Genomic DNA, 18,051 nt, shown 5'->3' with positions numbered 1-18,051 from the left:
TTCCTAGAGTCCTGACAGGTTGATCAACTCGGGCTGTGCCAGGTCCTGCACTTTCAGTTTAGAGTGCAAAGGTGGTATTGGTGGCATTTAAACAATAAGCTCTAACAAGCTAGTGTATGAAGAGACGAGGAATGAGTAGCTGGCCCCAGGGACCAGGCCAAAATGGAGTGTAGGCTGAGTCTGCACACCTGTAGCCTGTTTGGGTCAGAACTTGATGGGGTGGAAAGACTTCCAAGTGCTGCAGGTTTGGGCCAAGCCTTTAAATTAAGAGCAAATGGAGCCAGAGAAAAGAGTCTGGATGTGGGCTCAGGCCATGTAAGATGGCTGTCCAATTGCCTGAGGTGCCAATGCTGAGAATCTTCTCTTTCCTGGACGTGTGCAGCCTGCTACAGGTTTCCCAAGTGAACAGGGTAAACACTTACCATCAAAATGCCCTGAATCAACCAGCCTTCTTTCCCCCCACTCCTGCCCCATTCTTCCACCTTATAGGTGCTTGCACAAAGTCCATTTCATTTATCTCCCTTGGTTTTGAGATCTTGGCTATGCCCCGTTTATCCCCATATAACCTTCCTTTCTCCTTAACTTTACTTTGTTCAGACCTATCCCTTTAGCTCTGATATACCCAAGACTCAGTCACTTCTCCAGACCAATCTGAGTACTGATTTGTAGAACAGCAGGATAACACATTGAATGTTTTGGGGTTAGCATCCTTCATTCTGAGCCCCTCTTGTTTTGCCTAAATGATAATGGCAGAATATACAGGGTTTTGTGTGTGTGTGTGTGTGTGCTGACTAAATCGTCCTTAAGACTCACATTCCAAGCTCTAGGAAACCCACATTTCTCCCTGTGAACTCCTCCACAAATAGTGAGCATCCCTACTAGTAGGAATGGGCCATGTTCTTTACATGCCTATCTCCCCTGACAGGAAGGGCCTTGAGGCTTAGATGGTGGCCATTTAACCCACGTGGGCCTTTCTCCCAGGACAAATGATGGCAGAGTGGGAGACCGTGTTTGGGTACAGACTGATTGCTTCCCTCTCCCTTTCTTTCTCTTAGTACTGGAATGAGGTTGCAGAGACAGATTCCCTATGGAGGTGAGCAAGGGAAGTAGAGGGTTGGATGGGAAGGCAGGTGTCTCAGGGGAGAGGAGGACATCCGATTGTGTACTTAGGCCTGTGTGTGACTATCGTGAGAGGCATGAGTGAAAGTAACCGTGAGTAAAGAGTTGGGTGCACCAGAGGTGCTGAGGAGGTGAGCCAGATGACACTGTGACCCTATCTCCAGAAACCTGTGTGTGAGGAAGTGGAGCTTCTGCAACTTTTCACATCAGTGCTTGGGAACAAAGACATGGAAGCAGTTCTTCCTCACCCAAACAAAGCAGGAGCGGCGGATGGCACTGGCACAGCCAGAGGACTTTAACTGCAAAGAAGCAACAGGAAACCTCGGTAAGGAGGCAGAGTACTCTGCAGAATGTGGAAAAGAAGTTTCTTGTTTTAAGAAATCCACAGTATGCTTTTCTGTGTGTTCATTTGAATGGGAATTAAAACCGATGGGATGGGGTTGCTGTGACAACTACCTAGTCACCCTGCTTTCTCTTTTGCCCCCACAATCTATCCTGCATGGAACAACCACAGTACTCTTTTGATAACATAAAAACTGAGCCCTATTAATATCCCTTTTCCCCCACAAGCTTCCTATCCTTCCTAAAATAAAAGATTTAGGCCCTCCCTGGTGGTGCAGTGGGTTAAAGCACAGCACTAAGAAGTGAAAGCCACTTACGCATGAGTTCGATCCCCGCCTGGCCCAGATCAGGCGCAGCAGACCTCTCCTGACCCACTCGCTGCTCCCTCAGCAGTGTACTTCATCAATCAACCTGTTCTGTTCCCCACTCTTTCTCTGGTGACTCCTCTCACTGCCCTGCACCTCTGGCCTGTACCCCAGTTCTGTATACATAAATAAATCTTTAAAAAAAGAGATTTAAACAAAAAGATACTTTTCAGTAATGGAGGTTCTACCACTCACTTTATTCCTGGTACCTATTTAAAACTTACAGTTATCTAATGGAGAGGTTTTTATCTCCATTTTATATCTATGGAAACTGAGATTAAGGAGGAAAACAAGTTGGTCAATCTCTCAAGTGGCCAATCAGCAATGGGAACTCATTTTGGGATGACTTGGGAGACTAATTTTTACTCAAACCCTTCTAAGAGGGTGTAGAAGACTTAAAATTATCTTTTCAGACTTCTTATTCAACTGGGTCATCCCTTAACTATTTGGTGGCCAATTATCTATGCTTCCTCCTAGGAATCTTAGGACCTATGGCTTATCTGTCAGGAAGTGGCCACACAATGGATGGACAAGAGAGGTCGGTCATTTGTACCGTGTCTTCCAAACGCATGTTGTATGCCTGGGATGTGCAACAGGTGAGTGTGGCCAATGAAGAGCCTGTGTCCCTACTCTGACACCTAAGTGTGGGAGGAAAGTGATACTTCGAATGGCAACAGAAAGTTCCAGATCAGGTCCTCTTAGACTGCAGACGCAGAGAAGTCACTTTGTGATGTTTTTCTGTATATGAACTTGGCAAGGACTTATTTTCTGTTGGTAATATACAGTGATCTAACCCATCTTTGGCAGTATACACCTTCATTACCTATTCTATTGCCTCTCTGGTCAACTGTTGGCATTTGCTACATAGACTTTTTCAGGAAGTGTTCTCTAACCCAGATCCTAGGGGCACAAAGGTTGTGATATATTAGGACCAGCACATTTGGTATAAGAAGCACTAGGAACTGGAAAAACCCACAGTGGATCCCAGGTTATTGCATTTTCTTGACTTTTCCTGTTTGTATTTCCTGTTTGATATAGTGACTCTCTCCTATAGTCTTCTGAAATATAAGAAATACTTTTTTATGAATATATGAGATGGCAGAGAAATATATGAGATGGCAGAGAAATATATGAGATGGCAGAGAGAGGGAGTTTCCAGATGAACACTGTAAGAATGAAAGCACAGTATGTGTGAAAGTTCTTTGAATACATATAATGTTATTCTTGTTCTCCAGGGCATTATGATCTGGTCAAGCCCAGTCCAAAAGTCTAGAATCATGAACCTCACAACCCTCCCTCAGATGCACCTTGCGTTCACTGCAGATTTGGAGGGAACTGTCAAAGTGTGGAATTGTCAGGATGGGGATGCTCTGGCTACTTTCAACATGCCTCGGGCCAGTTTCTCCTTGGAAGCTTGCCTTACTAAGTATGGTTCATTTCTTATGGTGAGTGAGTGCTGCCTGGAAGAGGCCCACAAGTAGAACACCTACTGCCTTAATAGGTAGTCATCCCTCCACATGCTGTGAGAGTTAAATACACCAATGAATGTTGGTCAGATGAATCTCCATGCCATCATGGCTCCGATCCACCTCCTTAGTCACTTCTGAAACAAAAACCTTCCTGAATTATTTCATTTCTATGTCTCTTTTCTGAAGTATTTATTATCATACAGTGCATGAACTTGGACAAGGATTGTGGTCATGTGGCAGAAAAGAAATACAGTTTTAGGGAAACATTGAGAGGGAAAAAGAAGTGATCCTGTACTAATGGGTAACTGTTCTTGAGAAGAGTGCTTAGAAAGTTTTTCTCCTTGGGATCACCCCAACATATTTGTGAGACAGGCTGGCCAGAGATTTTAATCTCCATTAAGTGATTGAGGAAATGCTGGCATCTCTTGCAACTGACTCCCATGTGATTTCAAAATGATTTCTGTATGACTTTTGATGTCACACCTCTTTCCACCATTGACATGGTTACTGGTGATGCCTTGGTTTCAGGTGGGCAACGCTGACGGTGACATCTACACATTGACAGTACCTGAATTAAGGAGCATTTCTCAAGTTAATGCATTTAAATACAGTGTTGATTTTCTTCACTTCTCCCCTGATAAGAATTGGCTGTTTGCATGTGGGACACATCAGAACATCTTGCCAAGGGTAGGTGTGGCTCTGTGTGCTTTCACTGCGGAAGGAGAGGGTTAGGCCTTAGGAAAGGCAAGGAAGGAGCGTCAGAGAAACTGCTGAGCTTGGTGAGGAGCTGACATGCTGCTCCCTCTCTCAAGTGCCCTTGCGATAAATGGAAACCACTCCTGCAGCCCAGAAACCCCGTTCAGTTGCAAGACAAACACTGATTAATGAATATTTGCTCTTTAAATCTAAATCAACCAAAGAGATGGAGAGTGAGTGATCAAAGAGTGAGGGTCTATGGTAACTTTGTTCATTTTTCCTTTCCATTCCTCTACTTGACTGGAAAGTAAGAGAGACACTGAAGTAAATAAATACATGTCAGTCTCTGATGATCACTCTGAGAAAGTCTGGCCTTAGAGTTGCCATTTTTAGCTTGGCATGTGTGGACTGGGAATCAGAGAGCAAGGGGTAGCAGAAGCAAAGCAGCCCTTGACGAGTTCCCCAAGAATGGAAAGTCTACTTACCTGCGGCTACTTATTGGGGCCCAGTGTGACAAGGTGATTTTATAGCCTCTTGGCATGCCAGACTATATTTATGTGTGACTGTGACAGGCAGACCAGGAAGACAATGAGTTCTTATGTTGGAGTAATGAGCAGTGACTGCTCAACAATTCCTACATATAATAAAGTTTGGTCACATGAGGATTTTTAAGGGGACTTTCCTGGAGTTACTCTTGTACTGAGATGCCAGAACTTCTCCCTTCACTGTAACATGTGTGATAATCTCTCCATAGGTGTTTTTCACAAAGTGCTTATTGGGTCTATCGGAGGACTCTGCCCCTCTGTCTCTCTCTCTCCCATTTTCATCATGCTGCAGAGCCTGCTGGGCTCCGAGAAGGCCAAACCGGATAACACTAATGTTCCGAAGGGACTCTTTCAAAAAGACAGGATTCACCACCTTTGATCTAACAGCTGTGAAGAATGGGGACCGTTTTGTCATCCAAGGTAGGCAGTGTCATGTCAGAGACACTTGTTTCTCCCTGTTACTCATGCATTCATTTTAGGCTATGAAATTATGTAAACAGGGCATATGTAATGGAGGCAGGGATTTCTTGAACTGGGGACAAGCCAGTTGTCTCTTTGATTTTTGATTCTGATGCTTTTGACCTCTTCACTCCACCTGCTTTCTTAGGAGGACGGACATGTTTATGTTCTCATTGTGCTTTAGGCCCTGGATTCTAACGACCCTTCTCATGGCAGGCCTTCCCTCAATGCTGAACTCTTACTCATTCCCCTCTGCCCCTGTGTCACAGCACCTATTACCATGACTAAGTAACCCAAACTTGGCCCACATATGTGCATCTGTGTTTAATGGCTGGTGGTGTATCTTCTGAGTAAATAAAATGTTTTTTTTTTTTTTTCAAATGAAAACAGCAAACCAGATTGCCAGTTTCCTGTTGCCATCTCACATGGAGAATCCTGTTTGGATGGGAGTCAGCGATGGAAATATGATTGCCTTTGAGAATGGGCCATACCTGTTTCTCTTCACCATCAATGGCCTCCTGCTGCAACGATTTGAGAATCACCGGAGGACCATTGGCAACTTGTGGGCGGTATGTACATCCTCCTCCCCACACTGCTCACAGCCCTGACTTTGCGTCATGCCATTCACTCCGGGCTGTCCTTTGAAGGATTCTGTCCACATCCTTACCACATCCACGGATGACTCTCTGCATGTATACATGTGGGAAGAAGAAGGACATTATCCATACCTCAAAAGCTGCTGTCACCTGACACAGAAAGAGAATGATAAGACTCCAAGCTGGTAAGCTCTGATTTGTGACTTAAACTTTCCCTGAAACTTTTAAATTTATAAATAATAAAACAAATGCAGGGATAATAGATATTTTCTAAGATCTCTGATAGCTATGTGAAGAAACATGTTCCCCAAAAGAGAAGCACTAGTTCTTGGGGGCTTGTCCATGGCCCTTGTGATAGATGTCAAAGGTTTTTCCAAAATTGCTTTCAACTTATATTCCCACAAGCAATATATGGAAGATTTATATCCTCAATCTCTTACCTTTACTGTACATTTTTTGAGTCCATTAGACTTATGGGTTGCTTCTTTTGTGAATTGCCTTTATCTCCATTTTGCTGAAATTTCTTCTAGATTGCTTGCCTTCATCTAAGATAATCTTGAGATATTACATCCTAAACATAGAAGTCTTATCTCTTATATACTTTAAAAATATTTTCTTCTAGATTGTTGCTCCTTCTTATAATGCCTATTTTTGACATTATCTAACAAAATACACATACATGTATCATTTGAACTAAAAGAAATTTACTCTGAAGATTCACCACCAGACATTAACAATACTTGAGTTTGCTGTGACATTAGTTGTGATTGCCAAATGCTGGAAACTGCCTAACTGCCTAACATGTAAGAGATTGTCTAAATTTACTAAGGTTTACCCACATAATGGAGTGTTATCCACTTAATGAAGTATATATATATATATATTTTTTAAGATTTATTTGTGCATGCAGCACTGGGGTACAGGCCAGGGGTGGCGAGAGGCTTCACCAGAAACAGAGTGGGGAGCAGAACAGGCCAACTGACGAAGTACACTGCTGAGGGGAGCAGTGGGTGGGTCAGGAGAGGTCTGCCAGCCATGTCCCAGTCACTTCTGGGACAGGCGGGAATCGAACTCATGCTGAAGTGGCTTTAGCTTCTTAGTGCTGTGCTTTAACCCGCTGCGCCACCAGGGAGGGCTGAAGTATATATTTTTTAAAGGAATGGGAGAACTGTCCTTGTTCAAAGAAATTATTTGTGATATTTTTGCGGCAAGTTGATTAATTACAAATAGTTAATATATGATTATGCTTAGCTGACTTCCTATAGTTTTTTGCTTTCTGTATCTTCTCTAGTAAATCTTAAACTACTCTAGGTCACACTACTCATCATTTCTTTTGATGATAATTTATTTCCCCCTTTACACCTGGTGTCCCACACTGCATAGCTTTGTCTTTTATCCATCTGACTTTGTTTTGCGCTTCTTCTTCCTCAGCATCAGGTAATCACTGATCTGCTTTCTGTCCCTATAAGTTAGTTACAGGGACAGAAAATATAGTCCCTATATTTTCTAAAATCTTATGCATATGGAATGATAGGCTATGGATTCCTTTGTCTGGCTGCTTTCAGTGAGCATGGTATTTGAGATTTCCCCATGTTGAGTGCCTCGATAATTCACTCCTTTTTATTGCTGAGTAGTGTACCAATAGTTATCACTTCACTGTCTCTTTAGGTACATCACCTTATTGGTTGAGGAATATTTATATTTCTAGTTTGGGACAATTATAATAAAACTGCTATAAACATTTGTGTGCAGATTTTTGTGTATTTATCTACAAGTGGAACTGTTGGTTAGATGATATGCTTGACTTTATAAAAAACTGCTTTTGTTTTATATTCTAATAGATGTGCAGTGATTTTATTGATGTTCTATTGTGCATTTCCTTGATGATTCTGAGGAACTTTTCATTTGCTTATTTGCTAAGCAGATAATGCTTTAGTGATGTTTGTTCAAAGCTTTTGCCCATTTTTAAAATTCAGCTTATTCAATTTTTTATTGCTTAATTTAGTATACTTTCTTAATATTGATTTTTGTTAGTTTTCTAAAATATATTTGGAATGTCTTATATTGTATAGTGATTTACCAATATTTTCCTCCACTGACTTATCTTTCTACTCTCCCAGTTGTGTCTTTGAAAAATAGGATGTTCTCAATTTTGATGGTCTATAATTTTTCTACTAAAATGACTGGGCTCTGGGTATTATATCCCAGAAATCTTTGCCTAAGGTCACAAACATTTCATCCTATACTTTCCACTAAAAACTTTTTCCAGTGATCTACAAGTGTATCCTTTCTCTAATATGCTACCTTGAAAGTACAATCTTATAGAAACTTAGAAATCAGGTTGAGTCCTCCATTTTGTTTTTTTGAAGAATTATTTTGGCTATTCTGGTTCCCTTATTTTCCACATACAATTTAGAGTTGGTCTATGAATTTCTATAAAAATTCTACTTTGATTTGTACTGGAATTATAGATAAATGTGGGGGAAATATGATAATGTCATATTTACTGTTTTGAGTCTTCCAATCCATAAATCTATGTCTCTCAGTTTGTTTGGGTGTTTGGTTTCTTTCATCAATGTTTTTGTAGTTTTTCCAAAGTGCAGGTTTTATATATATTTTGAAGATTTAGCCCCATGTATTTCATATATTTGGTGCTCTTATAAACACTAATGTCTTACTTAAATTTTTCACTACTAGTGTATAGAGATTTGATTAATATTGGTATATTGGCCTTGTATTCTGCTACCTTGCTAAACTAATTTAGATTGCCTTTATTAATAGATTTGTAGACATTTTATGATTTTTGTAAGTAAATAATACTGTTAACTGTCAATAGACAGTTTTATTTCTTCATTTGCATTCTGTTTGCCATTTACTGCTTCTTGCCTTATTACATTAGTTATAACTTTCAATATGACTCTGATGTAGAGAATAGACACCCCTGCCTGTACACAGTGTTCAGTCTCCTGTAACAATCGTTAGTACCATCAACAGTGGTGATACCCACTTTCCCTTTTATCCACTGATGGTTTTGTTTTTTCTGTTGGCAGCTATGTCTCCAAAGCAATATGTGATAATGTGAGCATAGTATGTGTGGTGTCAAGAATTCGTGGATCCAGCATTCTGGTGATGTATTCTTTGAAAATGTAATGTGGAAACTAATGAATAAGTAGCTTTGTGCTATTTTCCACAATGTAGTAAAGAGAATTCTGTTTGCAAGCCCAGAATGATTATTTTAGTGATATTAGGAAGGAAGTGAAGATTCATCTCTGGTGAATCAGACCCTGTGAGACATAAGTCAAGGTACACCAACATGCCCTTTGTCCCTGCCATCAGGGAGAACAGAACATGGTACTAAGACAGTAAAATTTGAATGGTCACACAAATACACATCTCCAACTGGTCAAGGAAAGTATGAAATTCAATTACAGCTTCTTTGAAAATGAAGACATCTGTATCAGTTCTTTTTGCCTGTAAGCAACTAACTACAGAATTTAATTAATTAGTAGAATTAAGTATTAGTAATTAGCAGAATTAAATATTAGCAGAATATAGAAGTTAAAATGTAAAGGTAGCTAGAAGAGACTCTGAATACAAATGGGAATAGAAAATGTTCAGGAGGACTAAGAAATAGAAAACATGACAAAGGTTAAGTCATATGAACATTTCTATTCTCACGTTTCCCAGCCACAGTAAAGCATATGCTAAAGAGCTGACCTCTCCCCTTGGATCAGTAGCTCAGGACTCAGAGTTCTGAGAGAAAGTATTAAATAGTCAAGTAAGATATGAGGATTTGCTCCCCTAGCTTTGGGAAGGATCGCACACTCCTGGGAATGTCATCTTAAGAGGAGATTTTCCCAAAGGGCAAGGTTTCTACCTGATAAAGTGTTCACCATCCCCTCGCTATAGAAATGAACTTGAATTTGTGATTAGAAGGATAAAAGAAGAAAAGCCTAGTGATGTGACTGTGGAGGATAAGGGTAGTGGAGAAGAAAACATGAGATATCTTATAAACAGCACTTGTTTCCTGATAAAATAAGAGATGAAGAACAGATGAGAAGAGTCCTCAGAGTACAGAGAACAGGCCAGACCAAAAGACAAAACTTGTATCTGCAGGTAACTGCCCTTCCTGATAGGTAACTTGCCTCTGAGACTCACCCTTCAGTCTTATAGCTTTGGGGGCTACAGACTATCTCCAATGGTGGGTGTTGTTCCTACAAACTTGGGGGCTGGAAAACCACAGGTCTGTGTGTCAGTCTGACCCATAAGGAGAAGAGAAAAGGGCAGGGCTGTGTGCACTCTGGCTTTTGCCTCTGGACTTGCCAAGCAGGCATGCCATTATTCCCATGGGAGAGGAAATGGACAGTCTGGAAAACCTATAGACAGCAGGGCTCTCTGTGGAAGGAAAATAAGTCCAGTCAGATCACCAGTACTTATGAGTGAAAAGAAGGGGACAGAGCCAGGAAAATGGCTACATGGAAATATAGAGGTGTTCTTGGTCATAGATTGATTAAAGTGAGAGAGTAGACAAGTGAGATTTTTCTCACCCTCTAATTGCTACCCAAACAAAGACTAACTTTGAAAGAGGGGCACTGGTGTGAACAGGTAAAAAAACCAAAGGTAAAAAAAAAAAAATTTTTTTTAGGTTTTTTTTTTAAAGATTTATTTATTTGTACATACAGAACTGGGGTACAGGCCAGAGATGAGAGTCTTCACCAGAGACAGAGCGGGGAGCAGAACAGGCAGATCAATGAAGTACACTGCTGAGGGGAGCAGTGGGCGGGTCAGGAGAGGTCTCCTGCATGAGGTCTCAAACTCATGCAGAAGTGGCTTTAGATTCTCATTGCTGTGCTTTAACCTGCTGCACCACCAGGGAGGGCCAGATCAAATTTTTTAAAGTGACATTCACATAATACAAAACTAAGGATTTAATGAATACAGCTGAGTTGCATTTAGTTCTTCATACTGTTGGTCAACTATCATATCTATTTAGTTCTAAAACCTTTTCAGTACCCCAGAAGGAAACCCCAGAGTCTTTAGATATTTGTTCCCTATTTACTCTTTTCCTCAGGCCCTAGTGACTACCAACCTGCTTTCTGTCTTTATAGATTTACCTCTTGTGGTTATTTCACAACAATGGACTCATCTGACATGTGAGGATTGTTTGTGATGTTTTTCAATTAACCTCATGCTTTAGAGGTTTGTCCATATCGTAGGTATCAGTGCTTTATTCCTTTTTCTGAGCAATACTGTGGATACTGTGTCACTTCATGGCTATTTACAGTAATCAATTGCTGAACATTTGAGTCATTTCAACTTTTGGCTGGCATATATAGTGTTGCTATGGAGTGGAAATGCCAGATTTCATCAAGATTTTTACTCTTTATTACTTAGGGGCTTACATACTGGATTACTGATCTGTTTTCTGTTCAGATAGTTATTGAACCAAAATTAAGGACATTGTAAATTCAAACCCAAGTTGGTGTTATTTCAGACTAGAAACAGTATTATGCCCATTTCACTGTTTGAAGCTACCAAGTCCAGTTAGTTCCAGAAAAACTGGGACAAATCAGACTGATTAATCATCAGTTCTTAAAACTGAGACATGCCATGTTATATTTCCCTGAAACAAAATGGCCAAGTAAAGAATTAGAAATCTCCCTTTTTAAATAGCTAGACTGTAAACTCATTCATATTCTTTAGTAAGTTTGGGCCTACTGATGGCTGGGGGCCAAGTGACAGTGACAGGTGGCACTCTGTCCTCTGAATACGCTAGTAGGTACTGCCAAACAGCTGTGAAGGAAAAGTTGTTGGTGGTATACAAAAGTGGGTCTTGTAAAACCTGCATGAGGTCTATTACCTTTGCAAATTATATTGCCAAAAACACATATCACATTGGTGTAATAATCGATGTAGAACTTCTGAGAAACTTGGTATTGAACCTGTGGGCTTGTGGGCATTACACATTTATGGAAAATTATTTCCCTAGCCAATGAGACAACATCTTCAAAAATGGGGAGCTTCTAGATCTTTGACATGGCGAACCATTACCTGGAAAAGGATATGCACTGTTACCAGTCATGCCTGAAGGCCATTCTGCAGAACTCCCTAGGTAACAAAATCTTTTGCTTGGTGCACAAAGTGGTCCTGGTACAGGACCTGATTTCTGAAGAGCAAGATAAGACTTGAGGCGTTTGTCTCATTCATTGGAATGTTCTTGTTTCTGAGCATCTATCAAGGGTGACAGATGAAGACTGGGCCAGAGAGCAAGAGTGATAAGGTGTGAGTCATGGAGGTGACCATAAAACTTTTCAAAAAATCAGCTGCAAGAGAAGATGCTGAGATAGAGTGGCGAGACACAGAAAGGACAGCACCACTGAACTTTGCAGTAAGAGTCTGGGATCCTTGAGCAAGCAGAAAGATTGGAAGGACACCCATCAGTTGGCTGTTTTTTAATTACTCATTTGTAATTTGATAATTCTAATTTACTGGAGACAATTTTGTCCTTTTGCATTTTTTCCTTTTCTTTTAAGATAGTGTCTATCATAAAAATCAAGAGATTCTCTAACTGCATTGTTAATTATTTCTGAAATGTATTTTGAAATCTTAGTGAACGGTTTACAGAAACAAATATTTATTCCACCCCATATCAGTTCAGTTACACCAAATAACAATGACAGATGGGGCCAGAATGGGAAGAAGAATTTATAATATACACCCCTGAGAATGTGTTGATACCTACAGTATTAAAGAAATGATAGGTAATATACAGAAATCTGAAAGACTGGGGTTGCTCACTTGAGGGGATTCCTTGGTGTAAGGAGCCCATTTTTAGAAAAGTCCTTGAAGATGTGTACAGCTTCATTCATAATCAGAAAACAGATGAAAAATAGTGAGATGCTACTTTATACACATGACATTGGCAAAAATTTAGCATCTGCTATGATCGGGCAGTGCTGCCCTGTGCACTGAGAAACTATTTGAAGCAGAGCTGTTCCTCAATCGGCCGGAGGAGATGCTAAATACATTCTTATTTAATGACTGTCAAATTAATGCTGAATTTTTTTTAAGAAAAAATATGCTAAGATAAACAAGATGAGAGAAAAGAAAGGAAATGGAACCACCTCAGAAAAGGAGTAAGAGAAAATGGGGTGCATGGTGAGTGGTCAGCGAAGCACACACAGCAGAGAGGCCACTGAAAGTAAATGAAGCCTCTTTACTGACAGGGAGGGATAAATGGACGGGAAATAGGGCGAGGAAGAGAGCAACAAGCGACAACTGCCACCGCAGTCACGGATGAAGTAGCCCTAAGTGACTGGAAGGATGTGAGAAGTGAGTCTGGGAACCTCGTGTTGGACTTTGGGACTTCTAGCCCTGGGAAAAGCTGGGAGTGAGAGGACAGTAAAAGGAGCGCAGAGCCTAGGATAACTTGGCAGGAAGCAACAAATGACTGGAATAATGCAACGGAGGGCAGGCTGAGGAGCGGCCAGGGAGTGGAGGCAGGATGAAGCTGAGCTCTAAAGAATCCATTCGCGGCAAAGATAACAGTAGCAAACCCTCTGCAGTTCAAGCTGTCAGCCAGGCACTGCTCAGGCAATTTATGGGAGTGGGGGCGGGGGGGGGGTATCCATCAGGGTTGGCATAGCAAGGAGAAGCAGCAAAGGGGCTGTCCCAGGTCAGATCTGTGGGGAGGAACTGAGCTCTTGAATCCCAGGGAAGCTGCCACTGGCAATAAGGAGACTGGGAAAATTGGAATAAATAGAGGTTGGAGAGCAAAGATGAGATGGTAAAATGCCTTAAAAAAAAAAAAGAGAGAGAGAGAGAGAGAGAAGGGGCCTCCCTGGTGAACCAAGGGGTTCAGTCTCAGCACTATGAAACTATTGCCAGCCACTGCAGCATGAGTTCAGTCCCCAGCCAGGGAGCTGACCCACGTGGCAGCAGACCTCTCCGGTCTCACCTGCTATTCCCCCCAGCAGTGTTATTCAGTAGAGCTGCCTGTTCTGCTCCCTACTCTGTCTCTGGTGAATCCTCTTATCCCCCACACCTCTGGCCTACACCCCAGTTCTTATATGCATAAATAAGTCTTTAAAAAAAAAAAGAGGAGAGGAAATAAAGAATAAAAATGGAATGAACTTAATAGAAAAAGAATGGAAGAAATCGCAGTATAAGAGAATTAAAAACAAACTGGAGAATTAAGAGAAGGAAATAAAGATAATGAGAAAAAAAGATGATAAATGAGAAAGATGACATTACACAAACAGACAAAAAAATTAAAGTTTTTCCAAAAATGTTGGAGAAATGAGAAAAAGGGGTTTCCCCAAAGTGTGTCTCCTCCTCCTCCTCCGCTCCCCTGCTTCTGGCTCAGGTCTGAGACAAGGGTCTCAGCTGGCTGGTGTAGGTCACTGCTCAGATGATGAGTGTTGGCTGTGAGGGGTGATGGCAGGTACAGATGGGGGGACAAGTGGGGTGATGTCATCTCACACTGGGATGTAATCATGTCACCAAGGCTGGATGTGAGCAGATCAGAGTGGAATCTCTAATGTGGTATCAAATTAACCTATAGTGAATTCACCTAACAGGTTTACTATGACAAGTACATATAGAAGCAAGTTATACCCTGGAGGTACCAGCTTTTCCAGATGTGAGTTTTAAATTAATGAAAACTTTGTGATATAAACTAAGGATTTAGCTTCACTATGCTGAAAGCAGTCAGTTAATTGGTGCAGGTCGACTTCATGAACTACCACATAGAAAAATTAAAGAGTGAGCAACTAAGTTATTGAAACAGGAATGATTTGAAGCAAAATGAAATCAAGTGGATTCTAAAATGGCATTTAAACTTCTATCACAATTATTTAAGAGAATATTCATGTATGTAGATGACAGAAAAATGTAAAAATGATCATTATGCTTCCGTGAGCAAGCCATAGTTTTGTCCACTTAAAATATTCCTTTAATGACATTGTATTTTCAACTGTAAAATAATGGAGATTAACTAATTCAAATAAATGTATATAATACTCCTAACAATGCCTGTTTGAAGGGAATGAATATTTTGTTTTGAGTTTTCCTTTGGAAACCTCCAGTTTGGAACATGGAAATACTGCAAATTAAATAGCATAAATTTAAGAAGGGGAATAAGTTGAAACACTTAAAATTGCAATTTTAAAAGTAGTAAACTATGTTAATCTGGAAACTAACACTTGATTTGGGTTACAATGACTGCTAAGGCAAAAAGGAAATACTTCTCTCCCTAAGAGGACACGCCTGTTCCACGCAGACTAGCATTTCACTGTCACTCAATCATTAGTCAAAGGAAATTGTCATGTGAAAGTTTATACCATGCATATTGAAAAGTATCCAGGCAGACTGAAACGCAAAAGTATCACTAGAAATAAAAAGGGAAATTTCATAAAGATCAAAAAATCAAGATGTAAAAATCCTAAATATTTGATTCACTTCAAATATAGGAATCAAAAGTTGACAGTCTTCAAAAGAGAAATAGATAACGCCCAGAGGCCAAAAGCGGGAGATCAGATAGGAAACCGAGGAATGAGGAAGAGCCCAGGGGAACTAGGGCAGGGGGCAGACAGCGGAGAAGGACCTGGCTCAGTAACCAGCTCAGGACACAAAGAGCCCAGGAGGCCGGGTAGGGGCTGAGGCAGCCTTGTCCTAGGGTTGATCTGGGCGGCAGGAAACAGCAGGAGCCCACGGTTCCACCTGGGATACCTGACTTCCAGTCCTACTTGCCAGGTGATCGTGAGCAAGTCTCTTTCTCCCTGGCTGGGTTCAACCTTCCCCAGAGAAGACATCCTGTGCGCCCACCCTAACCTATCCCCAACAATGGATAATGCCAGAGCACTGCCTTTCTCTGGTGGGGGTAGAACTGGGGAGCTAGCCAAACAGGCTAAAAGCAGGGCCTTCCTACATTGCTTGGCGCTTGAATCTCACTCTGAAGGCAGGGAGAATCCAGGCAGCAAACCTGTGCACGAGTGGAAAAGGTGAAACTCTGGGGCTGGTGCAACCCAGGACAGCCAGGTCACAGGACAAGGACTTGCTTTCGTTTTGGGAGTCACAGACCTGAATCAGGGACGTCTACTGCTCTGAGATGAGATGTAGGTGTTGGGACATGTTTTCCACAGCCTGCAGCCTGGTGTCTTCCTAGGGGCCCTATTTGCACATCCAGCATCAGGCCCAGCCTGGAGAGGCCAAGAGGTCAGATGGGTCCTAAGAAGTCCATGTTTCTGAAGTCCTTCTTAGCTATGCAGCACCTCTCAAGGAGCGCCTGCACATGGGGACGTAGTGGAAACTCCCTGGGGAATGGAGGCTGGGAACCAAGTGGTCTTGAAGGACAAAGCACCTACCTACAGTATGTCTTTCTGGGTGGTAGGTGCTCACGCTGGGTGCCCCTTTGCTCATCCAGCCAGCCCTTCCTGGTTTTTCCATTCACCTCTGCACTAGGGATCTGACCTCCTCTGCCCCCTGGCTTAGCCAATAGATGCAGACAGGAGACTAGGAGGTGGAGGGAGCAAGAGGCCAGGCTAATTATTCCGCCAGCTTTCTCCCTGTCCAAGGGCCAGGCTGGCAGAGGCTGGCTTCCCCTTTCAAAGGCCTCTGTTCCTGTGGGGCAGCCCCTCCTTCAGTGGCAGCTCCCACTGGTGCAGATAATTGCCCTGGATAATTGCCCTACCCCGCCCCAGGCTGGTAACAGCTGTGCTCATTGCTCCTTGTTGACTTCCCTGATGCCTGAAGCTCTGTAAGTAGTTCCCTCAATCAACTCCTTTCTAGTCGAAGCCATTAGTTTTCTGCAGAAGCCACACTGATCCAGCACTTGACAAACATTTCCTCATTAAATGTGCCAACTTGGAATCTAACCCACAACACAAGGTGGCCCCTGCCATATGCTACAACAGCCTGGTCTGTTTCCCAGAGTAGAGGTGACTCTGGGGAATAGAAACTAAAACTAAAATCCAGGTCTCCTGCCTCCAGAGCTGGGCTCCACTTCCTGGGCTGGGAGCCTAGAAAGGCAAGGCTGGGAGAAGTGAGGTTTCAAATTCAAACATGAATCCCCCCTTCCTGTTGGGACCAATCACTGTGTCTGAGGGTGCCTGGCTCCTGCAGCACCAGGGAGCACACAGCTCCTGCCTTCCTGACATCAGTCTACAGGCTGTGCGTTGCATCAGCTTATAGAGATCGAGGTTTCTGGAGTCTGATCTGTGCATGATTTTACTTCCCCTTTAGCCCTTCCAACATTTATAATCAGTTCCTTAAATTGAAATGTCTTCTGTTTGGAACACCAGAAAAGAGTTTGCTTTCCTAACTAGCCACTCCCTGTTACACTACCTCAATGATCTCCTTAGACATATCCCACATCTAAACTAGAGTTCAAGCTAGAGACCCCTGAAGCCGTAGCACTACTGACTTTAGAACTTCTCATTGTTTCAAGTTTCTAGAGAAAACAGAAGACACTGAAAACATCTTTAGCCACTTCAGGTAAATTCCAGTATGGCCAGAAGATGGCAGTACCTCCCCATTGTCAGCTCCCAGTGCCAGCCCAGCTGGGAGGGGGACCCTTCTGGTGCCAGGGTTCTCTTATGGCTGCTCCCACGCGCCCTCCCCCCATCATTGTTACAAGGGCACCTGGTAATCTGGTAAATCGTTGCAAATAAAATACCAAAATTGAAGTCAAGAAATGAATTCCTTCCAAAAACCTCAATAATATCCTTGTCCACACTTGGAACTGGATAAACCATCACCTTTAATTAGGACAGGATGCTGCTAAAAGAAGAACCATGAAATGTCACCAGCCAACTAACTCAAAGGACTGGGGGGCTGAATCTGTCCTTGAACATGTCTGAAGGGACGTCTGGGGAGGAAAGGGGACCTAAGCATAAATATCAGTGAAGCCACAGGGCCCAACAGAGAAGCCTGGGGCAGCCAGGCCCACCCCTAGCCCCCAGTACAGCCATCTGTTGGCATTGACTCGTAGGATCTAGAGTCCTCCTGTCCATTCCCAAGGTTTCTAGCAGTTGCCAAGAGGATCCCAACATTTATCAGTGTAAACTCAGTTGTTACGTTGATTAACATATAAATCTTTCAATTCCAAAGAGAAAAAGAAATGAATAAAATTATGGAACTCCCAGATCTCTCTGGGAAATTATTCCAATATTGCTGAAAATTATTTTAACAAAGCAAATCAGTCCCTAAACTCCAAAAGGTGCCCAGAGTGGTAATGAGAAACAATTCTTTCCATGCTAATGTGTTTGTGGGCAACATAGGAGTGAGGACACTCCTGCAATCTACACCAGGAAAATTTAGGAAAGAATGGATCACATTAAATGACACGCATCAGATACTGAAACTGTGACCCAGGCGAAGGCCCAGGCCCAAGGTCCACAAAATCCTGTGGGCATTAGAACCTCCATCCTGAGTGATGACTCAGTTCTTATCGTGGTAGGTT

At 42.1% G+C, this 18,051-nt stretch overlaps 1 protein-coding gene across 1 annotated transcript; it reads left to right on the top strand.

The window, feature by feature from the left end:
• Window positions 1-320: 320 nt before the first annotated feature.
• FBXW12 (F-box and WD repeat domain containing 12) lies at window positions 321-8,741 on the top strand. The gene is made up of 11 exons (XM_004676601.1): window positions 321-410; window positions 1,056-1,093; window positions 1,284-1,444; window positions 2,304-2,422; window positions 3,062-3,271; window positions 3,824-3,982; window positions 4,746-4,759; window positions 4,829-4,956; window positions 5,386-5,564; window positions 5,643-5,776; window positions 8,642-8,741. Exons 1-11 carry the CDS (start codon window positions 321-323, stop codon window positions 8,739-8,741), a joined length of 1,332 nt encoding a protein of 443 aa, XP_004676658.1.
• The last annotated feature ends 9,310 nt before the right edge of the window (window positions 8,742-18,051 follow it).

The sequence above is a fragment of the Condylura cristata genome, unplaced genomic scaffold (assembly GCF_000260355.1).
Source record: "Condylura cristata isolate star-nosed mole 26May11 unplaced genomic scaffold, ConCri1.0 scaffold00004, whole genome shotgun sequence".
NCBI lineage: Eukaryota > Metazoa > Chordata > Mammalia > Eulipotyphla > Talpidae > Condylura > Condylura cristata.
This window is presented reverse-complemented; position numbering and strand designations above follow the sequence as displayed.